Source organism: Micropterus dolomieu, linkage group LG20 (assembly GCF_021292245.1).
Source record: "Micropterus dolomieu isolate WLL.071019.BEF.003 ecotype Adirondacks linkage group LG20, ASM2129224v1, whole genome shotgun sequence".
In the NCBI taxonomy this organism is placed as follows: Eukaryota; Metazoa; Chordata; class Actinopteri; order Centrarchiformes; family Centrarchidae; genus Micropterus; species Micropterus dolomieu.
The window spans coordinates 22,885,592-22,903,811 of NC_060169.1; the positions used below are offsets into that span (position 1 = coordinate 22,885,592).

Below are 18,220 nucleotides of genomic sequence, written 5' to 3' on the forward strand. Positions count from 1 at the left end.
CTGCCTCGAGCTTTCCATGTATGCACATGGATGGGCAGGGAGGTGCTCTCCCTACCTTATGGCTTTTCCACGTAGGCGCGTGGATGGGCAGGGAGATCCCAGAACTGAGCCATACCGCCAAATATAAATCCGCAATATCAGTCTTTGATGTAAGTTGTCCTGACTGAACTCATGTTGTGGGGGCATAAATCAGTCTCTGTAACTCTGACTCTTTGGGGACATCTTCTTCACACCATTAGTATAGTTCCTAAGAAGTCTAAAGTCAGGCTTGAATTGATTATCATTTTGTCTGTGTAATTGATTGAGATAAAGCCACACAGATTGGGTGTGTGTGTGCACACTCTAGTGCTCACTCTAGACAGCACTGACTTCACCATATCCAAAACTAAAGTTAAAGAAACCTAAATTAAAGAAAGCTGTCATTTACAATAACAACAATGCATGATCTGTTACTGCCGTCCATTACAGTCTGGTGAAAATGCAGTTTACTAGGGCTGGGCGATATGGCCAAAAATGTTATCACGATAAAAACATTTCATATCATTCGATATTTATAATTATCACGATAAATGTTGTCACATAATTCATTGTTTCTTTCAAGTTTAAAGGCTGATTTGAGCTCTTGAGTGAAAATTAAAGAAACCAGATGGTTAATTGTGTGGTTAAACTACTCCTTATTGTTAGAATGTAACAAACACTTGATGCCATCCAGTGGATCACTTCACAAATTTGAGGTAGAACATTCAAAACGATTATGAGAAAATCTTTTTTTCAAAAAATGATACGTAAATCTTAAATGATCCGCAAATGTGCAAAAACTGTTTTGTGTGTAAAGATAGATCCACATATGCGTAAACAGCACTTTGTATGTGAAATTAAAATATGTGTGTAGAGAGTAAATTGTACATATTTGCAAATTGCACTGTATTTTTGTGGATATGATTTTACACAACACAAATGTAAAAATACATGTTTTGGGTAGTGAGATATTTGCGCATCATAGTACACATTTGTGGATTGTTTTCTGTAGGTTACAAATATTAAAGTCCAATAAAATTTTCCATAGAGGCGAACATGAATGTGTGCACCAAATGTCATGGGAATTTATCCTAGGTGTTATGAAATTTCACTATAAACCACTAACGTGAACCTGGTGGTGTAAGAGGCGATATCTAAGGATCACCAAAGTCGTCCTCTAGGGACCGTAATATATAAAAAAAATATATAAAATTTCATGGCAATCTATCCAATAATTGTTGAGATATTTCAGTCTGGACCAAAGTTTTGGATGGATGGGTTCTTAAAACCAAGCTGCTATCATGGCTAAGTGGTTGGAACAGAAACTGCAAGCAAACAAAAGAGTATAAATTACACCTGTCTGTGTTTTTGTTGTCTTTGATATATGTCGAAAACCTGGTTACCCCATAACTTTCCTGTGCCAGTGCTTCCTTTTATACATAATTTGAGTGGTGGCTGTGAAAGTAGCAATTGCAAAAATTGTGAGATCTTGGCCCACTGAGTGTTTTCTTCTTTTAGTAATATTAAAAGCTGCTGCAATTATATGAATTCAGACACATACCTGTTTCCCATCATGTTCAAGCTAATAACTAACTCATCCAAACCGCTTCTCGTTTTTACAGTTGATAGGCGGCTTTATGCTGGTCATTGGGATCTACGCTGAGGTGGAGAGACAGCGCTACAAGACCCTGGATGGAATGTTTTTGGCCCCGGCTGTAATCTTGATCGTTCTGGGAATCATCATGTTTATTGTTTCATTCATTGGAGTCTTGGCTGCCCTGCGAGATAATCTAACCCTGCTTAAAGTGGTGAGTGGTGTGCTGAGAGCCGAGTAATGTATCTTTTTTTTTTTTTTTTTTTTTAAACAAAAAAAGTGGTGCTAGTAATTTTTGTGTCTGTGAATTAGTGTGTAAATGTTTTATTTATTTATTTCCATATTTATTTATTTATTATTAATTTATTTCCAGTTTAAGAACAATGCATGCTTTCACTGTGTTTATTTTATTTATAAGCAGCATTACTGAACAAATGTGTTAATATTTACCTCTGTACGGATGAATCACTTTTATTATAGACTATAGCACTATGAAATTTGAAAAAAATTAAAGGTCCAAAGATAAGTAGAGTTGCAGTATAACACAGTACTTATCAGAATTGTTATTAATGGTCAGTTCTTCAGATGTTGCTTCACTGTGAAGCAAGATGTAGAAGTGTTGTTAGATGGGAAAAGATAGATAGTTAGTTATAGAAGTTGTTTGAAAGTTGTGTAAATTTAACAGATTTCTATAGACTATTTCACTGTTACAAGCACCACTAAATGGATACATTTCTTGTTGCCTTGTTTGCCAATAGCAGTAGCTGACATAAAGTAAAAACCTGTTTCCCAGAGTTTATAATGAAAAAGTATATTAATGACTGAAGATAAAGGGTGGGAAAGTCACCTGAGTGGGCATGAGATGTTTCACCCTGCATATCCTGTAAGTGACCATATTTATTTGTGTTTAATCTGTGGCGTTTGAATAAAAGTGTGTGGTATAAATGGTAGATGACACACAGGTAAACATATGAACCACGATATGAATTTTTCTGTACCGTATGTACATTTACAGTTGCAGGAAAAAGTGTGTGAACCCTTTGGAATTACCTGGGTTTCTGCATAAATTGGTTGTAAATGTGATCAGGGCCCGTATTCCTCAAGCTTCTCAGAATTACTCATAAGAACACTAAGAACTTTTCTTATTCTTGGCTCAAAGCTGCACTTAAAAGTTAGTTATCAAGCATCCGACTCCTAATTTAAGTGAAGTGTAGGACTAAATCTTAAGTGTCAGTCTTAGAGCTGATTCACAAGACTTTGCTATGAAACAGGATTTTGGATGACTATGTAGGCAAGGACCAATCACTTAATAGATTTCCTTATTTAAGAAAATTATCACATAAATTCACATTGAATGGTGTAATTCGTAAGAGGACTTTACTTTTAACACGTATTTGACAATAAAGAATTTTCAAAAGAATACATTATGATATACATACATATATTATGAAAAAAGTTGATCTTTATATGAGTGCCATTAATTGTGCCTATTACTTTGAGGGATGTTGTTGTGACAGTGTGTGGAGCTGTAAGTGCCATAATTGTTTCCATGACAATTTGGCTTATTGACGGTTGCAATGTCCTCAAATCATTGGCATTTGCATTGCTGCATTTGATCTGTGGCAAAGAAACGAAGTATCATCACCACCTTCAATTCAGCTGAAAACGCATTGCTGCGTAAAGTCCGTGGTTAGATGACGTCCCTGACCAACTCGCTGACAAGGATGGTGCCTGCTCTGTCCAAACGATACTGTATAATTAACTGCGCAAATAATTCAGAAATATTATTCCTCTCCTGAAAGATTTGTGCATGTGCCATCACATGCCCCTACTGGCAACTCTTAACCACTTGAGAGACCTCTGGAGCTGTCTTAAATAACTGGGAGAGTAAGAGTAATTCTTAACTTTTAGGAATTAATTAATTAACTTGCATTTATACATAAGTTTGAAAGTAGAAGTACATTTCATGAATTATCAGCACTTGAGAAGCTTGATAAATACTGGCTCTGATCTTCATCTAAGTCACAACAATAGACAATCAGTTAAACTAATACCACACAAACAGTTGTATGTTTTTATTGAACACACCGTCTAAACATTCACAGTGGAGGGTTCAAAAAGTATGTGAACCTTTGGATTTAATAACTGGTTGACCCTCCTTTGGTAGCAATAACCTCAAGCAAACGTTTCCTGTAATTGCAAATTAGACCTGAACAGCGATCTGGAGGAATTCTGGACCATTCATCTTTACAAAACTGTTTCAGTTTAGCAATATTCTTTGGATGTCTGTTGTGAATCGTTTTCTTGAAGTCAGGCCACAGCCTTTCAGTCGGGTTGAGGTCAAGACTCTGACTGGGCCGTTCCAGAAAGCATATTTTCTTCTGCTGTTGTTGATTTACTTCTGTGCTTTGGGTTGTTGTCCTGTTGCATCACCCATCTTCTTTTGAGCTTCAATTGGTGAACAGATGGCCTCGTATTCTCCTGCAAAATTTCCTTAATAACCTTTTAGAATAAATTTTTCCGTCAAAGATGGCAACCCTTCCAGGCCCTGAGGCAGTGAAGCAGCCCTAAACCATGATTCCCCCTCCATACTTCACAGTTGGGATGAGGTTTTGATGTTGATGTGGTACCTTTTGTTTTTTCCCTTCCACACAAAGGGTTGTGGGTTCCTTCCAAACAACTCATATTTGGTTACATCTGTTGACATATTCTCTCAGTAGTGCTGTGGAACATCCAGGTGCTCTTTTGCTAACTTCAGACAGGCAGCAATGTTTTTTTGGACATCAGTGGTTTCCTCTGTGGTGTCCTCCTATGAACTCCATTCTTTTTTTTAGAGTTTTACATATCGTAGAGTCATCAGAGATGTTGCCATGTTCCAGAGATTTCTGTAAGTCTTCAGTTTACACTCCAGGATTCTTCTTAATCTCGTTTAGCATTCTGCGCTGTACTTGTGCAGTCATATTTGGACGGCCACTCCTAGGGAGAGTAGCAACAGTACTGAACTTTTTCCATTTATAGACAGTTTGTCTTACTGTGGACTGATGGACATCAAGGCTTTTAGAGATACTTTTGTAACCCTTTCTAGCTTCATGCAAGTCAACCATTCCTAATCTTAGGTCGCTCAATGGTAGTTCAAACCAACGCCTCCAATCTCTTCTCACATATTGGACTGCAGGTTAGCTGACTCCTGACTCCAGGTTGTTGTGGGTTTATTTTATTTTATTTTTTTCCCCCCCCACATACTTTTCTCACCCTGCGCTGTGAATGTTTACACATGTGTTGAATGAAACATAAGTGGAAGGAAATTATATTAACAACATAACTGTGCCTATATGTAAAGGCAATGTCAAGACAAATAATATTTGAAATTTAAAATGGCTCTTCCTGTCTGCTCTCTTTTTGGTCACAGTTCATGTACACCCTGTCGGTGTGTCTGATTATGCAACTGCTGGGAGGAGTATTGGCTCTGGTGTTCCACAACAAGGTGAGCCGTCCAAGGTGTTGATCAAAAACATCCTCAAGTGCAGGTTACAAGATAACAACAAAACATTTTATACAGTAGTGAACTTATATTGACAAACTATTTGTCACCAGGAAATTATACATACCAAACCAACCATAAAAAATTATGCTGAATGATATTGTTTACTTTTGTTCTTGGTTCTGTCAGTATCATTGACATGCAGCAAACACCCCATGTCTCTTCTAAATAAACAAGGTAGTATGAATAATGCCGCTGTTAATATTTGAACCATGACCAACTACTGTACATAACATAGTTACAAAAATAACAGACAAATAATTAACTTATCCATGCAAGGTAATACATTGATATATATTTCATTGATTGGTCCACATTGAAGCCTTATTTGCTCATTTCTAGTGAAGAAATGCACAGGGACAGTATAATCAGAATTCATAAGACTAGATAAGATTGTCATGATATTGAGATGATGATTAAATGTTCTGCTTCTTTGACCTGTCTTTGTGTTTCTGTAGCTTTCTTCTCTCTGTTCCACTCCAATGGAAAAATAGCACAGATAATACCTGTAAAGTTTCTAACTTCTGATTGGTTGGGCAGCCTACAGCCTGCCTCCAAAGTCAACCAATGCCCACCCCCTCTTCTCCTTACACACACACACACACACACACACACACACACACACACACACACACACACACACACACACAGAGCCCTAAAGCAGACCCAACAAGGCTTTAACAACTATGAACTCTGATGGCCCACTGAAACATTAAACTGCTATAATTGTGTATGGATTGAAACAAATTAGTGTACTTGATGTTTAACATTAGTTAAGGTTTTGTTAATTACGCTTATTTATTTTTCTTTAACTATGCTCATCCAATGAAAATACATGTAAAATCTGGATAAAGGATTTCTTTTAAAATTTAGAGTAAATTTAATCTGCCCTCCACTGACTCAAATCATAGGGTAGCAGCAAACTCAGGAATGCTGCTTGACTACCTCCCTTATGGCCCTCCTTCAAATTGTTCTGTTATAAATTACAATAGAATAAAACTGAATACTGGGCCAGGAATTCAAACCAGCAACCTTAGTCCACTTCACCAACCTACCACTCAATTTTCCCACCTATTATTTCTGCTAGACCACCCTTTTATTGCATGACATAAGTATTTGATCACCTACCAGCCAGTAAGAATTCCAGCTTTCACAGACCTGTTAGTTCTTCTTTAAGAAGCCCTCCTGTTCTCCACTCATTGCCTGTATTAAGTGCACCTGTTTGAACTCGTTACCTGTATAAAAGACACCTGTCCACACAGTCAATCAAACAGACACCAACCTCTCCACAATGGCCAAGACCAGAGAGCTGTGTAAGGACATCAGGGATAAAATTGTAGACCTGCGCAAGGCTGGGATGGGCTACAGGACAATAGGCAAGCAGCTTGGTGAGAAGGCAACAACTGTTGGCGCAATTATTAGAAAATGGAAGAAGTTCAAGATGACGGTCAATCTCCCTCGGTCTGGGACTCCATGCAAGATCTCACCTCGTGGGACATCAATGATCATGAGGAAGGTGAGGGATCAGCCCAGAACTACACGGCAGGACCTGGTCAATGACCTGAAGAAAGCTAGTACCACAGTCTCGAAGAAAACCATTAGTAACACACTACCCGTCATGGATTAAAATCCTGCAGCGCACGCAAGGTCCCCCTGCTCAAGCCAGTGCATGTCCAGACCCGTCTGAAGTTTGCCAATTACCATCTGGATGATCCAGAGGAGGAATGGGAGAAGGTCATGTGGTCTGAGACAAAAATAGAGCTTTATGGTCTAAACTCCACTCGCCGTGTTTGGAGGAAGAAGAAGGATGAGTACAACCTCAAGAACACCATCCCAACCGTGAAGCATGGAGGTGGAAACATCATTCTTTGGGGATGCTTTTCTGCAAAGGGGACAGGACGACTGCACCGTATTGAGGGGAGGATGAATGGGGCCATGTATCGCGTGATCTTGGCCAACAACCTCATTCCCTCAGTAAGAGCACTGAAGATGGGTCTTGGCTGGGTCTTCCAGCACGGCAACAACCCGAAACACACAGCCAAGGCAACTAAGGAGTGGCTCTGTAAGAAGCATCTCAAGGTCCTGGAGTGGCCTAGCCAGTCTCCAGACCTGAACCAAATAGAAAATCTTTGGAGGGAGCTGAAAGTCCGTATTACCCAGCGACGACCCCGAAACCTAAAGGATCTGGAGAAGGTCTGTATGGAGGAGTGGGCCAAAATCTCTGCTACAGTGTGTGCAAACCTGGTCAAGAACTACGGGAAACGTATGATCTCTGTAATTGCAAACAAAGGTTTCTGTACAAAATATTAAATTCTGCTTTTCTGGTGTATCAGATACTTATGTCATGCAATCAAATGTAAATTAATTACTTATATACAATGTGATTTTCTGGATTTTTGTTTTAGATTCTGTCTCTCACAGTTGAAGTGTACCTATGATAAAAATTACAGCAGTGTATCAAATACTTGTTCTCCCCACTGTATATAGCAGGCTAGGTTACTACCTTTTTGATCTAATTTCCCTCCCTGCCGTAAAATCCAATAATGTTCCTGTGACACACAGCATGATTGGTTGTTTTTATGCAGTCGGGACTTGACAGGCAGCTTCCTCCAGCAGGTTGTAATTATGAACAGTACTTTGTTGAAAAAGAAAAGGATGAAAATAACTGAATTACCAGATATGAAAAGACTGGAAGTTATAAGTTGATTAGACATTTTCAATTTTTAAAAATTGCTGACACATACAACGTGGTAACCGGACCAGGAGTCTATATCACCTGCCAGCAAATGCTGATTAGGCAAAATGACTTAATAATTCTCATTTGATGCGTTATTGGAGCTACAATGACCTCCGATGCTGTAAAGCTACTGGGGTTTTTTTTGGGGGGGGGGGGGGTTTGTTTTGTTTTTTAACCTGTCCTGCCCAGCCTCCTGGTATAGAGTATGATGACATGGATACTATATTGTGCCAGACAGATTTTACTTTAACAAGAGAGTATTAATATACTCTGTCTGTTTTATTATTTATTTAATTATGTATTGATTTGACACCGGGCCGGACAGGGGAGCAGACACGGGGATGGGGGGGGCACAAACAGACAGCACAGAGAAAGGACAACACCTGTAAGAGAAGGGGGAAAGGGGGATGGAGGGTGGGGACAACAGGGAAAAGCAGTGGGAAACACCAACTGCAGAAAGCAACCAAACCTGCAATAGAACAGAGAGGGGGGCTTGGGGAGGAGAAAAACAGCAACAAACACAAACAAAAACAAACAATAAAAATAATAATAATAAAAGTAAAAGACAACCAGCCACACAGCAGCAATAAACAGCTGACATAGTATGACAACTAAGAGAAAAATGAAAACAAGAAACAGTCCTGCACACTTAATAAGCAACACAGCACAGCCACGAGAGCTGGCAGGCAAGAACCCCAGTAGCCAATAGGGGTGGGAGAATGGGGGGAAAAAAAATAAAATAAAAAATCAATCAATCAAAAAACAAAGACTCCCAGATGCACCGCGATGCAAACGCGGAAGACCCCGACCCAAATGCCAGTTTACAACGTAATGCCTACGGAACGCAAGAAGCGTAACCCGCGGAAGAGCAGCGCCCGGACCGACCGCAGCGCGCACACAACATAGTCCAGTGCCCCCCCCCCCCCCCCCCCCCCCCCCCCCCCCCCCCCCCCCCCCCCAGCACCCCACTGCTGCGCAGCAAACAACCAAAACGCCCAAATGCCACGCAATCATCAACACCAATGCACAAGTGACGAGCCCATCGCGCACATTGCGCGAGCACGGCGACACCCAATGCCCAGCAGCCCCCTGCGAATCCCACGTGCGAGGTCGGGCAAGCGAGAGAGAGCAAGCGGAATAACACGACAGCAAAAGCCAGCGGAGAGAAACACCAACAGCAAGTCCCAGCCCGGCAGCAAACGCGCCGCACAGGTCACCGTGCACTCGCCATTAAAAGTCCGCCTTCCCCCCCAACCGCTGGAAAAAACTAAGGCCGCCGGCGCCAGCCGACATCCCCCATGCCCAACACGCCCCCCGGCCGCTGTGCAACACCAGCCAAACCCCCCCAGTCAAGCACCCCCAAGGAGGAAAGCTACTGTTAATGTAAACCAAACAATTCCTGCTGCTTCTTCATATCAAGAGCCTTTCATGACAAACAACTTTTAGCCTTTTTATTGTGGAACAGGTGCAGCCTTAGTCACCATGGTTAGTGACGGTGCTAATTCATCAAAGATTTGTTTGGTAGAGGATTGGTTTTAAATATTGAAAGGGGAAGAATGGTTGAAGAAGAAGCCATTAAATGAAGAGCTGCAACAAAGTAAACACATGTAACTGTGCTGTGCAAGTTATGACTAAGTTATTAATAAAAAGCAAATGTAGTGAAGATACCCACTCACCTACCATAATTTAACTATCATATACGTATTTCATAATTATTAGAATTGTAAAAAAAAAAGTGTTACAGTAACAGTGTCTACAATATGCTGACCTCCTTTCGTACTTAGTATCACTGTTTCATGTCGTGATCCTCTAACACACATAACTGCATGAAACTGCTTTAAATTTGCATCCTGACTAATAGGAGAGCTACTGAAACCTCATCACCACCCCAATCATGGTTGCTGCTAAACGTTTTTATCCGATATGTGCCAGCTGTTTCTGGATGTAGTACAGTGTGCTGAATAATAACTCTTCATTAATTTTGTCTTGTGCATATCCCAATTTGTCTTTTTTTCAAGTTTCATTTACATGATCATGATACAACCGATGATGCATGTGGCATTAAAGTGCCTCATATTTTTGTCAGGTGAAAGAAACCCTTTTGTGTATATAAAGTCATCACTAAAACATATTCGAATTCATGGTTATTAGTCACAGTCAGTCACAGAATGAATTTGTTGGACTAATTTTACACCTTAAGAAGGTTTTATGTAGGAGATACTAATGGAGGATTATTCCTAATGTTGTGCAACCATGATTTATAAATACGGAACCAAACTGGGGTGATTATAACAGTCTTCTATTAAGAAAGCTCTCTCATTCAAGAATATCTTAATGCCTCTGTGGGGAACAGCCTAACAGTCTTTCTTTTCACCTCTTCTTAATGCTTTTAATTATCTCATTTACATTTATAACTTTTTCAACGGTTTTGTGTGATGCATTTTAATGTTTATTACAAAAAGAGAGGCTAAATTATCAGCATTGTGATTGTACATTTCAGTGTGTTCGTGGTAGTTTTGTTAAAAATACAGTAAAGATCCAGGTTCTAATAAGTCATATCTTCATTTTACTGTCAACTCATTTACATAGAGATTAAATTAAGATATGACAGTGCATGAGGAAATGTGTTTATTTTAATATGATTTCAGTTTCTTGCCCATATAAATCGATTTTTATAAAAACTAATTTTTTTTCTTTTTGGAGTCTCATTTCCCTGAAATCCTCTTTTAAGATGATACTGTGTAAGCTTATAGAGAGTTCTTTAATAATGGTCAATTGTCTTCTGTCTCAAAGGGAAACACTGCAGTAGATTAACTCGTCTCGATTAAGTCTATGAATCTCCTCATTGTAATGTGATTTAAACATGGCCTGCCCCTATAGACTCACTGTAAAGACCGGATATGTTCAGTGGAGGAAGAAAATAAATTAAAGGCTCAGTCACTTTAATCTCTGTGACTCGTGAGGGGAGAAATTTCAATTAATTATTATAGGTGTTTAAAAGAAAGAAATCATGGTGCTCCAATAGGCCTGAAACAGGTTAAAAACCCATGCTTTGTTGCTCATATCTAATGAAGTTTAAATAAGACAAAAGTGTCACAAACAAAGAGGTGAAGTAGAATAAATGCTTAGTGCTCCAAATTAAAACATTCAATGAAGAGCTCTCCATGAATGTACTTAACGGAGATCCAAGTTGTAAATATTTGTTCTCGGTCTCTGGATAGGCTGATACATTAACCTAATGTGACCCTACTGCACCAGATTGTGACTGACAGATGTGAGCTGCTAAAATGTCATATTTTAATATTCCAGTTCATTGGATCAGTCACCTTGACTAATCAGAGCATTTCCTCTCCAGAGATGCCTGTCTTACACTTTGATTGTAGATCAGCTGTGTCATGGAAACAAAACAAACGTGGTGATATGACCTCCTCCATCCCCATAACACACAGTTTTCCCGTTTGTTTTATTTTCTCCCTCTTACAGACGTTCGTGTTACTGAACAAGAACATCCGAAGAGGCATAGTGAACTACTATGATGACTTGGACTTTAAGAACATCATGGACTTTGTACAGAAGAAGGTAAGGTTATGTCACTTGAACATTCCTGTTAACAAGTGACAGGGTTGAAAGATCTTTATTAGCTTTTTAACATATGTCATCATAATGCAATGCAGTATACACAATAAAAAACCTGTGCAGCATTATACGGCTGGGTTGTTTGTTTAGGGGAACGACACCAAAATAATCAGAGAGCTGTGCAGAGCCAACACTGTGCACCTGCTCCCAGAACACTTCATGCTGCCACATACAACAGCCTGAAGCTGAACTTTTATCAAGCACATGAGGATGCAGTGTCTGGGGGCAGCAGACAATTTCACACATTGATATTAAGAAGCAACCTGCAGCGAATTCCACTGTTGAACAGAAGAGAAAAGACAAAACGATCAGTCAGCCAGCAAGCTACATGCCATGTCCTATTGCAGAGTGACCTGTACCAATGGACTGTGGCTTGATTGAATGGTATTTAAGACGCTTAAAAATTGTAACTTTGCTGCTTCTGTGGGAGGTAATTGGGTGGTTTAGCAAATGGAGGTTGAAGGTTGATGAACCTACAGAGAATTATCCCCTGAAACTGCTGCTCACCTTGTCTCTGTCTTTGTGGAGCTTTATAGAGAGTTTCAGCTAATTGTTTGTTTGTCCCACTGTAGCATTAAAGTTTTGGTTCACTCTCATGGCTCTCATGGCATTGTCAGCTGTTTAAAGGGAAGAAGCTCTAAAAACCCACTGTGCACTACCTGCTCAGACAGAAAAAGTTAGTGACTTTTTTAAACAGCTAAAGAGCCAGCTATTTAACTCAGGAGTTGGTAGAGAACAAAAACAGAGCTTAAAGTATAGCGAATATTGGATGTCCATCAGGTTGGCAGAAACACGTCAACTTATTTGCTAGCATAAGGTGAAACTAAGACAGTGAAGTGTTCACAGCTTGTTTACGCCGACCCCAACTGTCCAGAATAATAATTTATTGCAAGACAAAGACATTCATGAATGTCTTCATTGATCAAGAAACTCATCTCAGTCACCTGTGTCAGTTGTTTCAGTGCTGCCAATTGATTGGTTGGTGATAATGCTTGTGCAGATCAAGGTTTAGGTCAAATGATGACTTCAATTTATTTTGGCATGCCATCCAGTCAATGTTCTCCACAGGTTTGGGAGACTTGTAGTACTTGATTACCTTCAAAAGCAATTCTACTTTATTATGACTCCAAACAAAAGAAGGCCAACTTGTATTGGCAACTGATTTTTAATGTTTATGCTGTGATGTACGGAATATCTTAACTTGCTGGTACTCTGATCTGCTTGCTTTGATAACAATGAACAGTGCTTCAGTAATGGTAATACTTGGCAGCAGCAGCGTGAAGCTTCTTCTACAGTATACTTATTCATGGTGTAAAGCTGCCGGTTGGCTGAAGTGTCCTGCTATAGGAGAAAAGTGTTGTCCTGGAGGACTTGGACAAAAAACAATCAGAAAACCTCAGTGAGGATTGAAGCCGTTTCCACATGTAAATTGGCTTTGTGGATTTATCTGTGTATGTGAGGACAGTGGCCTGAATGAGCCATGGTCATGTGTTGTGCTGACTAAGTTATGGCACACTCTCTTCTTTATAGTAACTAAAAGATGGAAAATAAAGCCTGTGTGTGTATAGAGATAATGTTCAATACTTTAAAGGATAGTTTTGGTATTTTTAAACCTTGGCAATATTTTCATATTTTGGTGTACAAAAAGTTTTGGAATCTGAGAAGAAGCTGGTTTCAGCCGGCAACCACAACATATTCCTTCAGGGCAATTGTGCCCGTCAAATTACGTCCACAAAAAGTGCTTCTTTTTGCCACCAACAGGCTCAGACTGTTACAATAGGTGTCTTACAACTTCATGTAAAGGATCCCTACGAGTCACACTCTGTGTTTTTAACAAGAAACAGAAGTCTTGCTCAAGGGAAATGCTAGCTCTGAAATCTCGTGAGAGGAGAGTTGTTGCAGGAAGACGACAGTGGAAATGTCAGAGTTGGAGAGTAGAGTTTGTTGTGTCGAGTAACATTAGGAAATAAAACCTTGCTAGCCACTCTTGTATGTACACAACAAAATCCTCTGCCTCGTTTCCACTGGCATTTCCTGCTATAATTCACCTCACATGAGTGTTGCTGTCTGTTGTTGACACATTTTCCTCTAATTTGATCTCAAGATGTCTGGTGTATGACATTTTACTTCAAAGATATGGATCAAGTCTATCCACGCAACCTACCACCAAAACATTATACGACACCTCGTACAAACTATTTAATTTGAAACATACTAAATCTGCAGTGTTTCTCAGTGGTCAGAGTTCACCTGTAAGCTTTTTGTTCCTATTGTAAATGATTGTGTTGCCCTAAATTGTATCAAGTATGCAACAACAAGAAAGTAGAAAAATCTTATCCTGTAGCCACAAGACAAATCTATGAATTAGTGGCACCTCATATCATATCATATCCTGTCCAGTAATAAGTAGTTAATTTTAAGATAACCTTTCTATCCACTGTGCCTAAGTATTCTAATGGAAATGGGACATTTATTCCACTAACAGTGGCTGTCTTTAACACTGTGAAAGACAATGAGGGCTTTTTGTGCTCACAATTACAAGACACAGTTGATTAATTAACAACAATTAATTAACCATTTTTCATTTCCCTCATCAGAAGAAATCGAAGCAATTGCAGACACTCGCCCACATAAACACTACACAGCTCAAATATTTAAGTTGTTTTTTTTTTTTTATCAGAATTTGTGTTGCAGTTGGCGGAGTTCGATATCATCACAGGCCATAGCACCAGGAATTTGGAGTTTATATCATGAAGTCTTACAGCAATGCAAACAATAAAGCCATTCAGTCATTTGGACACTGACTTCATTTTATCAGCGCTGTGATAATGCAAATTTATAAGCTCACTTTGGATTCATCACAACAGGTACTGGTGGCTTTTAGGCAAAACAAGCCAAAGCAATTGTATTTTCGTAGCACATTTTGTTAGAAGCAGACTCAGTGTGCTTTACTTTAAAATGCATACAGCAACAACGGGTGGGTGGGGGTGTGTGTAGATATAATAAATAACATACAATTAAATGCAATAACAACAACAATGCATATTCATAACACCCTCTTCCCCACCGTGCACACACACGCAAATGAATAAAATGTAAAGAGAAAGGCAGGGAATATAACAGCCTGTAAGCAGATCTTGATATCAATCTATAGTCATTGCCAAACAATATGGGTACCCCTTCATGTCATAATGCAGTACTTCTCCCAGAAAATTGTTGCAATTACAAATGATTTGGTATTCTCATGTTTATTTCTTTTGTTTTCATTGGAACAACATTAAAAAAACAGAGGAAAAAAGCAAAATCTGCAACATTCCACCCAGAACTCCAAAAATAACTGTATTGTTTTAAAAGAAGAGTGACAGACTTGGATAATGTAGTGGTGATGGAGTTGAGAGCCTGTATATCTGTCAAACACTCTACTTTAATTTGTTTATAAAGCCATGTAATGTAATCTGTACAGTCATAATGTATAAATACTTAATGAGTGACATGTTTTTATCTATGGGAAAAATTGCAACACATGCTTTGGTTTTCTGGTGACAGTCATACAAACATTTAGCCTCTGGCAATTTAAGTAATGTGGGTCACAGAAAAAAAAAACTGCTTCATTCGTAGTTATGTTTACCCACCTGACAGACACATGGGTATTAAACAGGAATTGGTGGATCTATGTAACCAGAGGTATGTAATCGCAGAGGAAAACTGACAATAAACACATATGAAACAAACTAAATTAATAGATTCTTAGTGTGGCGTTATTAAAGTTATTTAAAATGGATAGGTCAGTGTTGCCCTGTCAGAAGAAGAAATCATTAACTCCGTGTGTCAGTTATTGACACCAGGTCTCTTGTAAACCTGGTGAAGCCCTCATTGATCACTTTCGTCTACAAAGTGTGTTTATCCATCAGATAGGAGTCCAACTTAACGTAGGTGAGTACAGTCTTTAGATCCCCTGTAGCTTCCCCTTTGTCTTGATGAGAGAGAGAGAGAGAATAGTCCATTATCTTCCAGCGCTGCATCATTAAAAGATTAGGTTCATAATTATTTCGTGGCAGTAATAGTCTGCCAGTGTTTTGATTACGTATTGGTCTTTTGCCTTTGCCAAAACAGAAGATTAATTACTTAACAGAGCATGCTTTGTGTAAGCTGATCAGTCTTAAGGGCTTTCATACAACATAAAACATTGTATGTTGGGGAGATTTCTTTTTATAACATGTCTGCTTTATTAGAGTTTACTGTGAAAAGAAACTCTTGAACCTCATCGATATAATTACTGTGCCTTACTATGTCTGTGTTAAACATCACATCATCATTTTTGGCATTCATCAAATATGTGTAAAAGCGTGTGTTGAGACCACCCACAGTAGACCTGAAGACCTTTTTCTTTTAAAATGGGACCACACAAACCTGTAAAGTGTGAGTACTCGCCTCACTACCAGATGTGCTCAGATAAATATCTCCATATCTTTTTAAGAGCTGGACTACACAGTTCTGGAAAAGCAGACCCAAGTAAAAAAGTAAACTTTTCCGTATACATAAAGTGTACTACTAGTATGTAAATGTTTGAAGTATATTTTCCCAATATGTGAGTATATTTTCATTATATAATCTTAAATTGAATCCAAATAAAGTTGTACTTTAGCAAAAGTATTAAAAGTGCACTATTTTGGAATACATTGCTAGTGTAATTACATCCATACACAACTACTACTACACACTACTAGTAATATTACTACTAATTAGATTTGCATTTAACTTTAATGTATTTTTGCATAATTACTTTTTTTACTTACTTAGTTTTATTATATTTAAATATATCGTACATGCATACAGTTTTTATTAAGTGGTTTCAAGTTCACAAGTTAAGGTATGCCAATTTTGAAAACATACAATGTGTACTAAGTAACATGAAAAATACTTTTTGAAAAAATGTATGCTTTTTCACTACCCAGTCAAAGCACGGCACTGAAGCTGGTCTGAACACAATTCTCCTGCTGAAAACATTATGGAAACTGTTCACCGGTACATTTTTTTGGGAGGGGGGTATCGGAGCGAGCCGGTCTCAGGATTCAAGTCCCCCTCTACCAGTGCATATACTGCAATCTATAACCCTTTCATATTGGAGAAAGTGTCAGATAGCGCCAAATCATCAAAAGCTTTTTCTTTGAACCTGTGCACTGAAATAATCATTTTGGGGGTTTTAGATGCGGAGCTCTTCATTTGTGTAAGGAATAAAGCAGGGAATAGGTGACACACAACTCCTTTTAGGGGAAACCTAAAGGAAATAGGCAGGAGACACAACACAAGATTAAACTAAAGGGGGGATTAAACTGAGTAGGAAAGTAGGAAACTGAGTGGGATTTGTTGAGGTGGGTGGAGAAATAGAGGAAAGTCTGTGTATGCTGCAGGTATTTTCTGCTGAGAGAAACATTGTCCTGCATCCCCAAACTGCAAACTTTTTTTAATGTATCAGCACCATTTACAGTAATAGTATACTTTAATAAGTGCTGGTTGTGGCTCTTGAATCTAGACTATAAAAAAAACATTCTGTCTAATGTTCTGTGATAGCACATAAAGAGACAGGATGATGGATAGTGTGTTGTAAGTACTCCCCACAAAACACAACCCCAGTTGTGAAATTAAAGGTGCACATGCGGGGATCTGCACAATGTCGTTTATATCATCACAGGGAGGTCACTACAAGTAACAGGACCAAATATTCTATATATGATCCACAGTAAAGCCAAATTAATCTTGTTTTTACTCAAGGTCAGCACAGCATGCGACATGATTAACAGATAATAGCTTATAGCTCTCGAGGGTTCACATTTTCAATATAAACCTTAATGAATGTTAACCTCAAATCCATCAGTACCGTGCTGGTTTAAATCCCTTTCTGAGAAGTTAGTACCTTTCAAAAAGATGTGACAGATGTAAGGGAAGATGTTTGTTCAATAATTGTAGACAGCATCAGCTACTCGTTAAAAGATTTTTTTTCAGAAAAGAGGACACATCTGGATTTTCAAAATAGACAGGTTTCTTTTGTGATGTTGCAAAGGTTTTGATCTGTGGTCATCCAGATTTTATTACAAATGTAAGCAATTTCAGGTTACCAAAACTGTTCTGGAAAAAATTTATTTAAAATGCTAACCTGCAGGAAAGATCTGTCACAACGTTGTTACATGGATGCCAAGTTATAATGAAGGCAGGGATCACATGAGGGACGGACTTCTGTTTTGCAGCACCACACTTGGCACAGCTGGCCTATTAGGCAGTTAGTCACTCAGTCACTCAGTCAGCCAGTCTGCCCGTGAAAAGACGTTCATCAGTTAGTGAGGCAGTTGGCACTGCTGCAAATATTTCATTCTGAGAGACGACTGACTCTAAGGACTGCCTCCCAGTAATTAACCTCTGAAGAATCAGAAATACTTTATATAATGGTTGTCATCCCACAGTGGAAAAGACAATTGGAAGCCAGTGGAAAAAGAGATGAATGATAAAAATAAAGGAAAAGGCATAAAACAATAGTCAAATTAATGTGATTTGTGTTGTTTTTTTTTACTATAACTTAACCAACCAAATTGTTGCATAGTCCTGTCATCCGTGTGAGTGACAAGGAGAGTCTCTGTATTATCTGAGAGGATGGACGGGTTTGGCTCGTCTCCTGCAGTCTCATTGGTGTTGTCAAGTG

General features: G+C 38.9%; 1 protein-coding gene across 1 annotated transcript in view; it reads left to right on the top strand.

The window, feature by feature from the left end:
• The window catches only part of tspan15 (tetraspanin 15), a 43,896-nt gene that overhangs the window by 12,977 nt on the left and 12,699 nt on the right, over positions 1-18,220 (top strand). Inside the window, exons 2-4 of the mRNA XM_046032362.1 lie at positions 1,641-1,826; positions 5,022-5,096; positions 11,374-11,469. Of these exons, the coding sequence (XP_045888318.1) occupies positions 1,641-1,826; positions 5,022-5,096; positions 11,374-11,469 (357 nt within the window). The remainder of the gene's footprint in view (positions 1-1,640; positions 1,827-5,021; positions 5,097-11,373; positions 11,470-18,220) is intronic.